The sequence below is a fragment of the Anas platyrhynchos genome, chromosome 1, assembly GCF_047663525.1.
Source record: "Anas platyrhynchos isolate ZD024472 breed Pekin duck chromosome 1, IASCAAS_PekinDuck_T2T, whole genome shotgun sequence".
In the NCBI taxonomy this organism is placed as follows: domain Eukaryota; kingdom Metazoa; phylum Chordata; class Aves; order Anseriformes; family Anatidae; genus Anas; species Anas platyrhynchos.
The window spans coordinates 75,519,125-75,532,755 of record NC_092587.1 but is presented as its reverse complement, the minus strand read 5'-3'; the positions used below and the strand labels follow the sequence as shown (position 1 = coordinate 75,532,755).

The window sequence follows — 13,631 nt, the reverse complement described above, 5'->3', positions numbered from 1 at the left end:
TATTTCTTTTCCAGGATGACATTTCATCCTTATTACTATTCTATTGTTAAAGGAATTCATTCTGAAAATACTCTACCCATGCAGTAACCTGACTGAGAACAGTCACATCTTCTGGAGATGGAAGAGGAAGAACTGCTGTCCCTTAATGCAACATAATCAGATCATTTTGTAGTTCATATTTATGTCAAGAGATAAGAAAAGTTATTCTCACCCAAAAGCACTTACTGAAAATTTAGCCACACATAGGCTTATGTGGTACCAAACAAATGTAATACAAAGTTCCTATGTCAAATCTGCCAGAATGCAGTTTATCACAATAGCAGAAGCTATCTTATTGCCTACAGCAAAAGCCTTTCCTCTCTTCCAGCCATGAAAACATCAAGTGCCTCCCCCTATTTTAAACTGTGTAAAAATCTCTCTCCTCAAAGATGAAGCCATATCAGGCTTCAACATCTTTTACGAGGGTTTAGGAGGGAAAAACCCACTCCACATTACATTTCCAACTTTCCTCTGAATTATTCTAGGTATAGCACTACATGACAGTTATGGCAATATTGCATTTGGAAGCTTTCCAGAAATATGTACGAATACCAGGCTCTTTTCATAATGCATTCAAGTAAATAACATTATGTTAGTCACACAATGAATTATGTTCTGAAGCATGCAGAAGAAAACATGCCCATACAACACCTCAACTGTATAAAATCAAACGGTGCTTTAACCTGCTTCCAAGCCTCAAAAATTCAGACAGCCTATTATTCTTATATTGATCTCACCGTTTTCCGCACTGCCATAAACGCAGCTGTGAGACTAGTAATTTGCTGATTCAGGCACTGGTTCTCCCATTGTACTTGTTCCAGCATGACTTGGTCAGCATGTAATCTCATTTGTAGCTTCTGAAACTGCAATAAATAACAAACATATATACATATGTGAGGGACTTGTCAAGCAATGTAAGCTGTATAATTATCAAAGTGGAAATAAAACACCATCATTGATTATATGATGAACTACACCTCAGCTGGCAAATTCCAAACACACAGCATGATGGGAGAGAAGTAGCAGTTCCAAATTTCTCTGTATTAGCAATGACTGTGGGAGACAAAATACTCATTAAGAACAAGCCTGGGAAGCATTTAGGGAGTAATACATGAGCATGCATATTTGTTTGGATTTACCTTAACACTGTAGAGCATTTAATCAGAAATGCGTTCTTCCACCAATTTGATTCTCCTAAAAGATCTTTTAACCACACAGCATTAGTACTATTCCATTTATAATAAGTAAGGCTTTTACCCATGTAACATTTATTTTCATTTCATTTCTTTCAATGTTTTCCCATAAACACAAGATTTAAACTGATTAGTGAGCTGTACAATTAGTAAAGCAACAATGAGTATCAATTATGATGGGTTTAATTTTCCACTGTATACAAAGAGTAACTACATCTGCAAGTCTCAAGGAGTTATTCTCATCAGCTATTTTTGCTTCCATTTTCTTTGATGTTGTCCTTAAAATAGAATAAAGTAAGCAAGATATGAAACAAATCCCTGAGCTGATATGGAGCATAAGTACAAAAGCCATCCAAGGAATGGATGCAGAGGTCGACTGAAAAAGTAAGTGCCAGGTGAAAGAGAAACAGTCCACAGCAAATCCTTCAGAGGTAAATGGGAACCCAAGCAGAATTCAATTTTCAGTTCAAGTCAGCAGTACTGCTGGGGAATGGCCTGGGATAGTTGTCTGCTACCCATATTTGAGACTGTAAGGATTAATTGTAAGGCTTTTTTTCCAGCTATAAGTGTATGGCTACATAAACAATTTGGAAAAAGCACAAATAGGACTAACCAAAACCATGATAGCCAATACACCACTCTATACATTAAAAAATTTGCTCAATTCAGTATTGCTAACTTATGTAGGTATATAAGAAAAATGATATTTCAGTAATATGCTGCTTTAATGTATTTTAGTTTTTTTGTTTGTTTTAAATCAGTCATCATTACACAATTTGAATAAAGTCTATTTTGGACTTAAGAACAGTATACTAAGGAAGCACAGTAGGCCAGCCTTTACCTATTGCTCTTAATTGGTTAGGCATTACACCCCAGAAACCTTGAAGTCTGAACAAACGTCTATGCTACTTTTAGATTTATAAAACATCCAGACCTTAAAAACCTGAGTTTAGCTCACAGCTCAGAAGCTGAGATACTGTACTGGACCTCTCCCCTGCCTTGAATTTCAAACCTTGTTTGCATTTCTGCTAGCATGCTCAACTATTATGTTGAGTGTCTTATTTCTCAGGTAATGAATGAGCCTAAAGTGACAGGAACACAACTGATTGGGAGGTCTTGAAGCTCTACCTGAAAGGAAGCAGGACCTGCAAAGCCCTTCCTTGATCAGTGATGTGCAGGATATCACAAGGTGCAGGCACTCAAGATGGATTCAAGAATTCAGAGAACACATTCAAAAAGTTTTAGCAATTTCAGCTGCCCCACTGTCAAACTTTATCCAGAATAAAAACTTTCTTGTTAAGTCTCTAGTTTCCCTAACCCTCCTCAGTTCATTTTACAATATTCCATAGTTTGATTAGGTTTTGAAATCATTTCAGCAGGAGAGAAATAAGATGAACACTATCCATTAGCTTGTTTTATGACAACATAGCTGCCTGGCTATAGCAGTTTTGTCACCGTGTTGCTTACTCTAGTTGGACACTGTCCCAAGAAATAGTGGACTGAGTGTTAGTGTTGTCAATAAAAGTACAAGTGTTGGTTTTGTCTTCATATGAAAACATTTGACTTCAAAAATCAAAGCATCAGCTGACAAAGCCAGGCGGCAGTAAACTTCAGGTGTTTAATTCTTCAAATTTAAGTTCTCAGATCTGAAGTTTCAGACAATCGGAAGTGCCATTGTGAACTCCAAAAACTTAGGTTTTGCTCCAATCTGTAGGAGAAAAAACATTGTATGGAAAATAGGGTATGGAAAACAGGTGTGCCACCACAGTGCTAGAGCCACAGCACCTTTTAAATGCTTGAGGAACATCAGTCCAACAGCTCCAAAAGCATTCAGGATCAAATTATGTCCAGCTTCTCTCTAGAAGGTACCTCTTCTGGAGGTATGGATAATACCAGGCCCAATTCTCAACTAATCTATAATCCCAACAAAATTTTTTGCTCCTTTCTACCCACAAGAAAACAGATGATGTGGAAAAAGGGTGCCAAGGGGACAAGCAGAGCACTATAGCTCAATATATAGCATAGTGATTTACTTCCAAAGACCCACAGGCACAGAAGGAAGAGTAATCAGCTTTGAAAGTACTCTTTGATATGCTACAAACCATCCAGGATCATGACTGTCTCCAGATACAGGGAGAAAAGTCAGCTTGACACCACATTTTGTCCTCTCAGCTCTCACTTCCCATTTTGTGACAGGAAATAAATAACTGAAATTAGGACCAGAGCCTCCAGAAGGACAAAAAATATGCAGTCTTCATATGAACAGCAAGTACACTGGAAATGTCCACTACCAATGAGCTGTTGATCCCAGTAAGACCTAGACTTGTATTAAAACAATACACAAGCACTTAATGAATTAAAGAATAGTAAGGGATTTAGTCAGAGCAGCATTTGTCAGGACCCTAAAGTGTGCACACAAAAAATATCAACAGGGCTGACTTCAAATCAAATGCAGTATACTTTAGAGGGAGCATAAGAGGCCTGGAGATTACAGCAGTGAGTGAACAGCCTGACTTGAAGCCCTCACACCCACTGTCCTTGTCAGTTCAAGCCACTCCAGGCTGCATGTGCCAGCAGCACCATAGGATCACTAGAGCATGCAATAGGCTATGCCTTGGTTTAGCCATTTGAACAGCAGGAACATTGTTAACTCTCTCAGAGAGGTTGGCCACGGCAACTACAGTGCTTGCACACCACCTTCATCCTTTGATTGAAAAATACAGGGAAAAGTATGACTATTCTTCAGTGTTGCATCCAATCAAGTATTGCAAAGCTTAAAGTTAAGATATTTTAAAAAAAGGCATCTACAGAACAATTTTCTCTCCATGAAAAATAAAATATCATTTCTCACTGATTTTAATTTACTAAAGTCTTTTCAAGTCATGCATCCTGGTCAAAATTTAAGATTCTTTCTGTCTAAAAGACGTCATTTACTGAACTTTATATGAGCAGAAGAATGCTGTTACTGACTGATTCAGAAGACTGTTTATTAGTGTCTAAAATGTTAGTATCCTGAATTTATTGTGGTATTTTTTGCCATCTAGGACAAAAATGCTAATTTATAACAACAGGACAGTCTTACACTACTGCTTAAAAAAAATATATTATTCCTCCAGTGGGGGAATCATTTACAAGATGCACAGTGCCATTGATGTTAGACTCTAGTCTCCCTACATTTTAACTGCCTCAGCCATGCCATGACCTGTTATTGTGTTACCTTTGGCTGCACTGTGTGATGTAAACCCTTTGTATGTGAGGAACGTCACTAACAGTAACAAAACAATCCACTAAAAAAAAATATATAGCTAAAAGCAGAAGTTTGAAAACAGAGCAAAAGCAAGCTAGAATGCATCGGGTTTTTGTTGTTGTTGTTCTTGTTGTTTGTTTGTTTTCATATATTACTGACTTTTCTCAATCCTGCAAGTCAAATTTAATCCTATTCACCAGAGTTGCACTCAGACTTAGCACACACTATCAAACTTAATATATACATACAACTTGAGGACTGAGAAGGCTAATTCTTTCAAACCCGAGGTGATCCCCAGTTGTTACTTATTATAATTTAAAATGGGATCCCACAGATTCCACTTGAGAAAATGTCCCAATTCTTTATATCAGCCAAGGAACATTCAATAGAAGACCAATCAAGACATGAGCTCTATTTATGTAAGGCTTTCGATTACGGAATCTAGCTGAGCTCTATTTTGGTCCCCATTAGTAGTTAGGGCAACTGACAGGCCCCAAACATCCCTGAAGGTGCTAAAAAACCCAAGAAGCAGATGCTAATGCTACAGCTTTCACTGGGTGCATCCCTGATGACAGTCTAAAAAAGTGAATGGTATGAGAGTTACAATAGTACCCTTACCAGAATAAAGATCTTCCAATTCTAGGAGATACCCTCCAGTGATTACTTGTACCTCTGTAAAGCTATTTTGAACTTCCAGAGTGCTTAAAAACAGCTTTAATATACTGGTGAATCAGACCAAGAAGCTATTTAGCTGCAGGGACTACTGGAAAGCACATATAAATGATCTTTTCCCAGGGAAACACACTCTCAGATTCTCCATTTTCCCCACACACAGGGGGATGTTTTCAATAGTCTCTTGGTGGTTATTACATGAAAAGCTCCTGAGCACTGTCAGGCACTGTTTGAAACAAGCATAAAGGAAGTAAGACAGATTGCTATACAAAGTACTAATCTGTAGTAAGACCTGTGGCTGAGCTACAAGCTATAGCCAAGACCACTATACTATGTTTCAATCCAGTCCCATTACAGCATAGGAGCTGGAGAGAAATGGCAGAGCTGCTGACCCAGTCTTGGGTTAGAGACCCCACAGTTGTTCCTACTCCACTTGTTCCTAAAGCAAAGCCAATTTCATGTTGACAACATTAGCTTGCTGCTATGGAAGCAACACAACTCCACAACTGACGATATGCAGAGAACATCAAGCACTTCGAAGAGTGACCCTTACTAAGGGTTTATAGACTGAAGAGCTCACACCCTGGGAACCTTCCCCATGTCCCCAAAAATACTCAGCCATCCTTAACTCATGGTAAGTTACTTGGAGGGCTAGTTAACTGATTTCAGGAATACTGTGGTACTTGGCACCACAGTAGAGAGGGGCTCAGTGGAATGGGGAGCAATACATGTACTGTAGAGGCATTCACGGCATCCCCAGAAGTGAAGCTGGGCCTGACAGCTCTGAATCCTTGACAAAGCCTAAATCAGAGGAAAAACAGTTTGACTTTCAACACCCATGGAGAATCTATGGAGTCAGCAGTTAGGGAAAAACATCCCTGCTGGTACGTAAAACAATTCTGTTCTGAAAGTCCCTTAAAGTCAATAGACACAGCATCCTGGTATGCTATTTTCTGAAGAGCTTCTCTTCAGGGAAGAAGGGAAGTGACTCATGAGCTCTGAACAAGGGGCCAAGCACAAAGAGAGGTTTCAGAGAGAGCAGGCACCAGCAGCTAACCAGCCTGTTGCTCGCATGTTCTCATTAGGAACACAGCTTTTAACAGCTGAGGTCTCAGTGCTGTATCTTTCTTCATGTTATTAACATTACTCATGCTGACTGCATGTTAGCTATGCTGCAGGAATTTGTGTGACTCTGCTATTCACCTAACAGTTCCTTTATATCAGATCTGTTTCATATAACTCTGTATTTGGACCTCAAGTCCAGGAAACACTGGTACAGAAACACTCAGTAAAGGCAGGGAACATAACAGATCACATATGGGGTGTGTTAGGACAGTGTGACCAGGGTCAGAAACAGAGCAATCTCCCCTTAGATCTGGTCAAAAAAGTAGTTTAAAAACAATAAAACACCTTTTCTTGTACACGAGATTATATATCACATAAGCAACTATTTTCTATCTAGCTGCAGGAGACCCACAACTAAATATACAGTTCTGCTTACACAGTATTTTTGACCCCCTGCCAGCATAAAGAAAATATTCCCCATGAGGATCAGCCCCATATAGGCACACATACGCTGTGTAATGCAGTAGTGGGCAGAGGGCCCTAAGCCACTCTAAGATATCTGGTTCTACCTTGCTACCCACAGTGCTAACATGCAGAACATCTCACATGGAAGTGGTTATGGCTTTCATGGTTATATAGGGGGAACACACTTAGCCAGCACAGCCAGAGCACCTGGGGACACAGCTCACAAGCTTCTGGTGTCTAAGCTGCATTGCTCAGCCCTAGCTCAAATGCCTCTGCCCCAGAGAAGCCCACAAAGCAAGGCAGAGCAAAAATTCAGAGGTCCTAAGCATTAAATTAAGTGTACACACATTGGCAAGGGGGATTTTTTCTCCAAAAGAAAATGACTCATCAACAACCTTCCCTCAGCCCCATTCCTACTAGTATAAAATCAAGGCAAAAACTTTTCAGTGTGAGCAGCCGGCAGTCTGTTCTTCCTTAGTCTATGCATTGTTTGCCATTCAAGGGCTTCCCCACTCCTCCCCATCCCAGCCTCAAATATCTATTTCTTCGTATACTTCTTGGACATAGATGGGCTCCAGTAACTTATTAACTAGATACAAGATATGCCGTGTACATAAAGAGTCACTTTGCCTGGGGCCCAGGGTACCATTGTAAAAGGTAGGGAGAGCCTGGAGAAAAGTTCAGAGGCATAGGATCAGAAGTATAGGATCAGAATAAGATCACAGAATGTAGGGTAGCAAGAAAAGGGAGTTGCTGAGCTGCAGTAAGAAACCCATTAGAATGCAAAACAGACTCTCAGAGGAAGTCATAGGTAGTTGATGAGAGGTAGGAATATTTTTTCCCCCTTACACATCACTGAAAATTGATTTGGACAAAGTGAAGAGAAAGACAAGGCCAGATTCTCCCCCATGCGATACTTCTAAAGAAATGCATTGAGGAGTCCTGGACAGAGCTGAGTCAAAGATACAGCTGCTGGAGGCAAGTACTTGAAACGTTTAAGAACATGAAGTCTAAGCAAGATTCAGCTTATACATCTGGGAACACACAAGTGCAAGTACACAGCATTAAGTGCTTTTCTTGAAGACATCCCTTTGGGTAGCACTTGAGGTAGCATGTTGCTACAAACATATCCCTCACTCACTTCAGATTTGGTGGATAAAAACAATACAGTGCCTCTGACTCAGCAAATTAAGTATATCCCAAATGCTGAGCATGCAGGTAACTTTGTTAAAGGCATCTGGGATTATCCTCTAGCTCTAAGTAGTATAGGGCTTCAGTCCAAATCAGCATTATTTCTATAGAATCATTAAAATGGGTTATTAAACATATTCTCATATTTAAGAAAGTTTGAACAAGTTGAGAAAGGATCAGTGCATCAATGGCTATTGAACAGTGACCCAGATACAACAACCTCTGCCCTAGGAAGCCCTGAAGCAACAGCTTGCTAGGAAGAAGGAAGGTAATACAAGGGAAAGAATGGCACTCTCTTGCTTTAGCCTTTGCTAAGCAGCTGCTACTCAGCAACACCAGAAGAAGGCTCTGCACACAATTTCATCTAAATCATTAAGCACTCCTCTAGCACCTGTAAAGAAATGTATAGTCTATGTATTCTCCCTCTCTCTCCTGATGAGGGAAATCCTTACAAAGACACCACTAAACAAAGAATATGTTTCAGCAAACAGGTATTTTTCCCAACAAAAATACCTGCTGCATGTATGCTTACCTGTTCTGGCAGAGAACAAGAATTACATCTCATTTTACCTTAGTCACCCCAAGCTGACACTGGCAGGTGCCTCACAATGAATGGCAGAGGCAAACAATAATAATCAGCAGGTAAAGACAAGCAACAGCTGCATTTTTAAATTCTTGTGACTAACAGGCACAAAGAGTGGTGAGCTGCTGTCAAAATTCAGTCTTCAGCCACGTGCCTGGATAACAGAATGAGAACGTGACTTTGCTACTTTCTTCATTATTGCCTAGAGATAGTGGAAGCATAGCAGGTAGAAGACTCAAAAGAAAACATGCAGTTTCTTTCTTTAATGCCCATGCGTTGATTCCAAGCTCTAACAAATAATTACTTAGTTCTGTCTTGGCTTCAGGGCAAAAATAAAAAAATAAAAAAATCTCACTTATTATTCCTTGGTGAAGTGCTTTTCAATTATTTCTACACTTCTTTCTTTACTTGACCTCTGTTAAATGATGTGGATGCAAAGAAAGAATATTGTTTAATACAGAGTAAATTGACGACAGAAAAGAGAACTGCTTGAGCATTAAAGTCTTTTCATCTTGCACCTAAGACCTCCATAAAAGTATTATGACAGTCAAAGTCAAACTTAATTTCTTCTCTCCCCCCACCATCCCTCAAACCCTTTAGACTTACTCCATTCAAAGTTCCAGTTATTTTATTCCAAATTTCTGCTCTCTCACCATCTCTGATGGACATCTAAAATCTGCATACCTTTCCCTTCAGACAGCAGCAAGCCTGACTGACCCCTACACTATCAGAGCAGAGTGCAGGTCTCAAACCCAACAGCCACATCCAGTGAAAAAAATCCAAAATATTTTTATGCTTAAAGCAGGTCTGGTGTTTACAGGTACTAGCACAGGATTCAGAAATCTGTGGGTTTCAGGAACTGTATCACTTTTGAAAGCAGTGCTGTGCATTATTTGTTGCTGCCAAGAATGCTACTAGGACGGAAAACAAATCCAATCCAGACTGAAAGCCACTTGGGGAAAAATCCCAGAAAATTAGTGCTGCTGGACTAATGAGTATTTCATTGTCCTAGAAGAAGGAAAGGAAGAGAGCCGCAATGCTGTTTAAAACAATTTTAAGGATTGATTTCTTCAACCTCAGTCTGTTTCATATTTTAGTACTCCGACATTCCCCTCCCCCTCTCCCCTTCCTAGTTCAAATGCTTTCCTTACTTCAGACACCTAGCTGAAACACTTCACATGCATCTCTCCCACCAACTCTTCTCTGGCATTGCTGCCCCTACATCTTTCAAGTCTTGAGAGAGAGCCTGAAGACAGCTTCAAAGCTGCATCAGCTGTGGATATGTAGTAGAGCTTCTCTTCTTAGTTAGAGTCTCTTCAGAGAGCTGCAAAGAACTCAGTTTCCTCTTGCATTTTTGCTTCAATTACTTGGTTCTCTTGCTGTGGACCAACTTTCAGGGGGTTGGCAGTGAGAACTTCCACTATGAAGCACAGACACAGCTCAGCAGCAACAGCAGATCCTTCTCACCACTAGCTGCACTGGAGCTGGTAGTCAGACTAGTTGATAACATATCAGGGTGAGCCTTTACAAGTGGTACTGATTAGTGGACTTGCTACTGGCCCCAGCAAGGCCAAGGATTCAGTGAGAATCTGCAGCAGCCTGGCCCCACAGGAGGCCACCACCCCACAGGTGAGAAATGAGCTGGACCTGCAAGGAGGCCTCTGATACTTGCATCCGCCTGTACATTTAGCAGATCTCCAAAGCTGTCAGCAGACTACCTTTCACCAGCACTGAAATCACATATATGCCAGTTTACTGCAGCAATTGGGAGTATGAAATGAAGAGGTCAATAAGGACTCTAAGGGGAATTCCTGACCAACAGTATTTCTTGTGTGGGCTAAAAACTGATCTGAAAATCTTTGTCACAAGGAAAAACAGCCTCAGGGCTGCTTTAAGTTGCATAAACTACCACACCAGCAAACAGTACGAGTGCGGTGGTGTTTGGATTCACCTTCTCCTGTCACTCCTTTCACTCAGACCTATTTTGGGAGATTTCCATAGAGGTGAGTTAAAATGCATGAGTGGAAGGAGATTCTCAAAGCAGGCCTCAGTGGCCATATGGTATTTACTGTTTAATCACAGACGAGACTGTTTGCCAGCCTGTAGCTTTCAAAATGCATTACAAGTGTGCCAGAAAATGTTTCTGCAGCAAGGCAAAGCATCACGTTGCTTTGATAGCTCTCCTTTCCACTTTACTGAAGGGTTAGTCAAGGGTTGCACCTCCATGCCACCGATATAAAATAGGATTAGCTACTCTGAAGTCTTTACTGTAAATATACAACCCAGTATACACCACCCCAAAAATTCTATAGACCTAGATCTATAGCCTGGTTACCTTCACATTAATAAAGGTAATTTGTAAGGAAATGAAGTAGCCTCCTTATAAAGTAATTGCAGAGAGGAGTAGAATCATCTTTTCCTTTCGCTCTATAGTATTGGTTTTAGAAACATACCTTTTAGGGTATTAACTATTCTTAACCACTGAATTAACCAATTTATAGAAATATGAATATCTATTAAAAAGTCTAACGGGTCAGTAGTTCGTCTACTGGTAACATCCTTCAAAAAAACCTGCATTGCATAATAATCTTTTAAAGACCTTAACACACAGCATGCCTGCACTACTTTACACATGTAATTACTACATTACCAAGTTCTTAGAAAGCTCCCCCTTTTCTCTGGAGAGAGATTTAATCATTCGGTGATTTCCTTTCACTCAAACACACAAGTATCCTGGGAAGCATTCTTATCTTCTTACACTACTTGATATGGTTTATAATTTCCCACTTTATCTAGCTGAGTAATCTTTCCATGAGCTATTAGTTTCTCATTAAGTCTGTTTCCAAAAAACAAGAGCCTGTTCCCACCTGCTGGATCAAGCAAGCAAGGATTGTTGCCCATCATTTCTCAGGCTTTTAGACACAGCAGCCCACCTGGGCCTCAGCAACTCTCACCCTCCCCTGTCTGGGCAGCAGTCCAGCCTCTGGGTGGGATGGGGAGAGGAGACCTAGTCAAAAACATTGAAAGCAGACACTGACCCTCACTCCCCAACCCCATAGGTGCTGGGATCCTACCAACAATAAGGATGGTGTTTTCCCCTTCTTCTACCCCACAAACACACACTGTTCCAGCTACTTACCCATATGCTATTTACCACTTCCATAATGGTGACAAATAACCCACAAAGTCTGGGCCAAAAATAAGCCCAAAACTCTTTAAATCCCTACAGTATCACAACCTGTTGCAATCTAGGAAAAAAAAAAAAGTCAGTAACTTGTCACATAGGGACAGGAACACTCCAAACCCACTACAGCTGGTGCTGTACCTGCACCCACACACCCTGGGACATTTCTGAATCATTACAGGACACAGCAGAGGTCAAGACCCCCCACTTGGGATGTGCTAGCTTGGCTCTAACAGCTGTTGAGGCCACCCTCCTTCCTTGCCCCCTCTCCTCCCAGTCACACACTTATCAATGCACCCAAGGTCCAGACAAGTTTATGTTTGACCTGTGCGTATCTGCATGAAGGGTCAAAGCCTACTGGTTGCATAATACCCCACGATCAAACCAAACAGCACACTGCAGTGTTCTGGGAAGCTCAAAACACCCCAGCAGCTGCTCACTGAATGCTTCTGCATTTCCAAGATGCATGGACACATGCATTTTAACTGGTGCTCATTGTTTTCTCCCCACTTAGGCAGCAGATATCAGTTGGTGGCTTTCCATCTCCACAGTTGCTCATGACATGCATTCAGTAAGCACACTCCCTGTTCCTGTAGGAATATACAAATTTGCTGCTAGCCTGAAACTTGGTGAAACACCATTTGCTTGCAATTAATCCCCACTGCAGTATTAAAATAGCTGATTGCTGCTATGGGGGAGCTGCTATTTACTTGGGAGCTTAATTCACGCTACAGTGAGGTCACAGGGAAAATTTTTATCAGTTTAAATTGGCTTTGGATCAGGCCACTTGCTCTCTACTGTAAGGGCACTCATTTCCATAGTGAGCTCTTGTTACCACCGCAAAGACACCCATGTCATTAACTAGGCTTGAGAGTCAAACTGTATCTGCTGAACTTCAAAGACACAGGAATTTGGATGTTACAAAACTTATGGTCAATAGCCCTGGCAGAGTTGCTATTGCAACTTGGCTTCATCAATGATGTCACTCTCAGCGCAAAGATAATAACACAGAAAGGATATTTCAAATTTTTCCTCCCAAGCAGATGAGCAGACAGAGCTGCAGAAAGCACTGAGAAGTCTTTCCTTGTTATCCCTGAGGCATGAGAGAGAACAGTCAAAGTAGAATATCCTTCACTGCCACGAGGAGACAACTGTGCTCCAACAGACCTCATGCTTGTTTTAAGTCTTCGGGCTGCAATTCAGTCTTACAACAGAGCATTTAAAGCTCAGACCTCCTTTGGTTACTAGAAACAGACTATCCTCTTTGAAGAATTTGGGGAAAGGGGGAAAAGCGGCACATGTATTCACCACAGTTGATCAATTTTAGGTTTTAGGAAAGTGATCACATCATAAAAGTATCAGTAAATATTTAAATAAGGGTTTCTTTACACTGAAAAAAAAAACTTTTTTTTTTTTTTTTTAAGCTACAGAGTAATGTTTGAAGTGTTCTGATCTTACCAGGGAAACTGTTGACTTTGGGAGTTAATAGCCAATATAATATTAAGTACACATTTACAGCTCATCAGGAGGAGCACACCTGCTGATCAGAAATATGATGTAAAAGAAGAGTTGTTCATGAATTGTGGTCATTTGCCTCCTCAAATTTCCCTATTGACGCACAAGATCAGAGTCCCTGCAAAGAGAGCCAAGCCTGCTTTCCCTGAATCAAACAGCAAAGTCGGTTTTATTTGAGAAAGCCAACCAGTTTGGGAGCATAAGTCTTGCAAATTATCTTCCCCAGCACGGAATTCATTTTACCCCTGCCAGAGCTGCATAGTTAAGTGAGAATTAAGTCTATAGCATGCAGTTCATCTCACCTGAATGTACATGACAACTGATCAAATTAACTTCATGTTTGACCATTTCAAAGGTGTCACAAGGACCAATCAAATGGTAACAAATAATGGGAAGAGAAACTGGACTAAAGCTTGTTGAGAAAACTATGTTTGGTACTATCCAGTCCATTGAATTTTACATAGCTGCAGTGGCTAG

At 40.6% G+C, this 13,631-nt stretch overlaps 1 protein-coding gene across 4 annotated transcripts in view; it reads right to left on the bottom strand.

Moving 5' to 3' along the window:
* Positions 1 to 13,631, bottom strand: part of LMNTD1 (lamin tail domain containing 1) — a 217,716-nt gene that overhangs the window by 167,347 nt on the left and 36,738 nt on the right. For 3 of the 4 annotated variants that reach the window (XM_021274794.4, XM_072042043.1, XM_072042025.1), the window contains exon 3: positions 777 to 902. In XM_021274794.4, coding sequence (XP_021130469.1) covers positions 777 to 887 — 111 coding nt within the window. In that variant the 5' untranslated portion in view covers positions 888 to 902. Of the gene's footprint in view, positions 1 to 776; positions 903 to 9,606; positions 10,041 to 13,631 lie in introns of those variants that run through there. The other variant, XM_072042024.1, reaches the window with a different exon arrangement.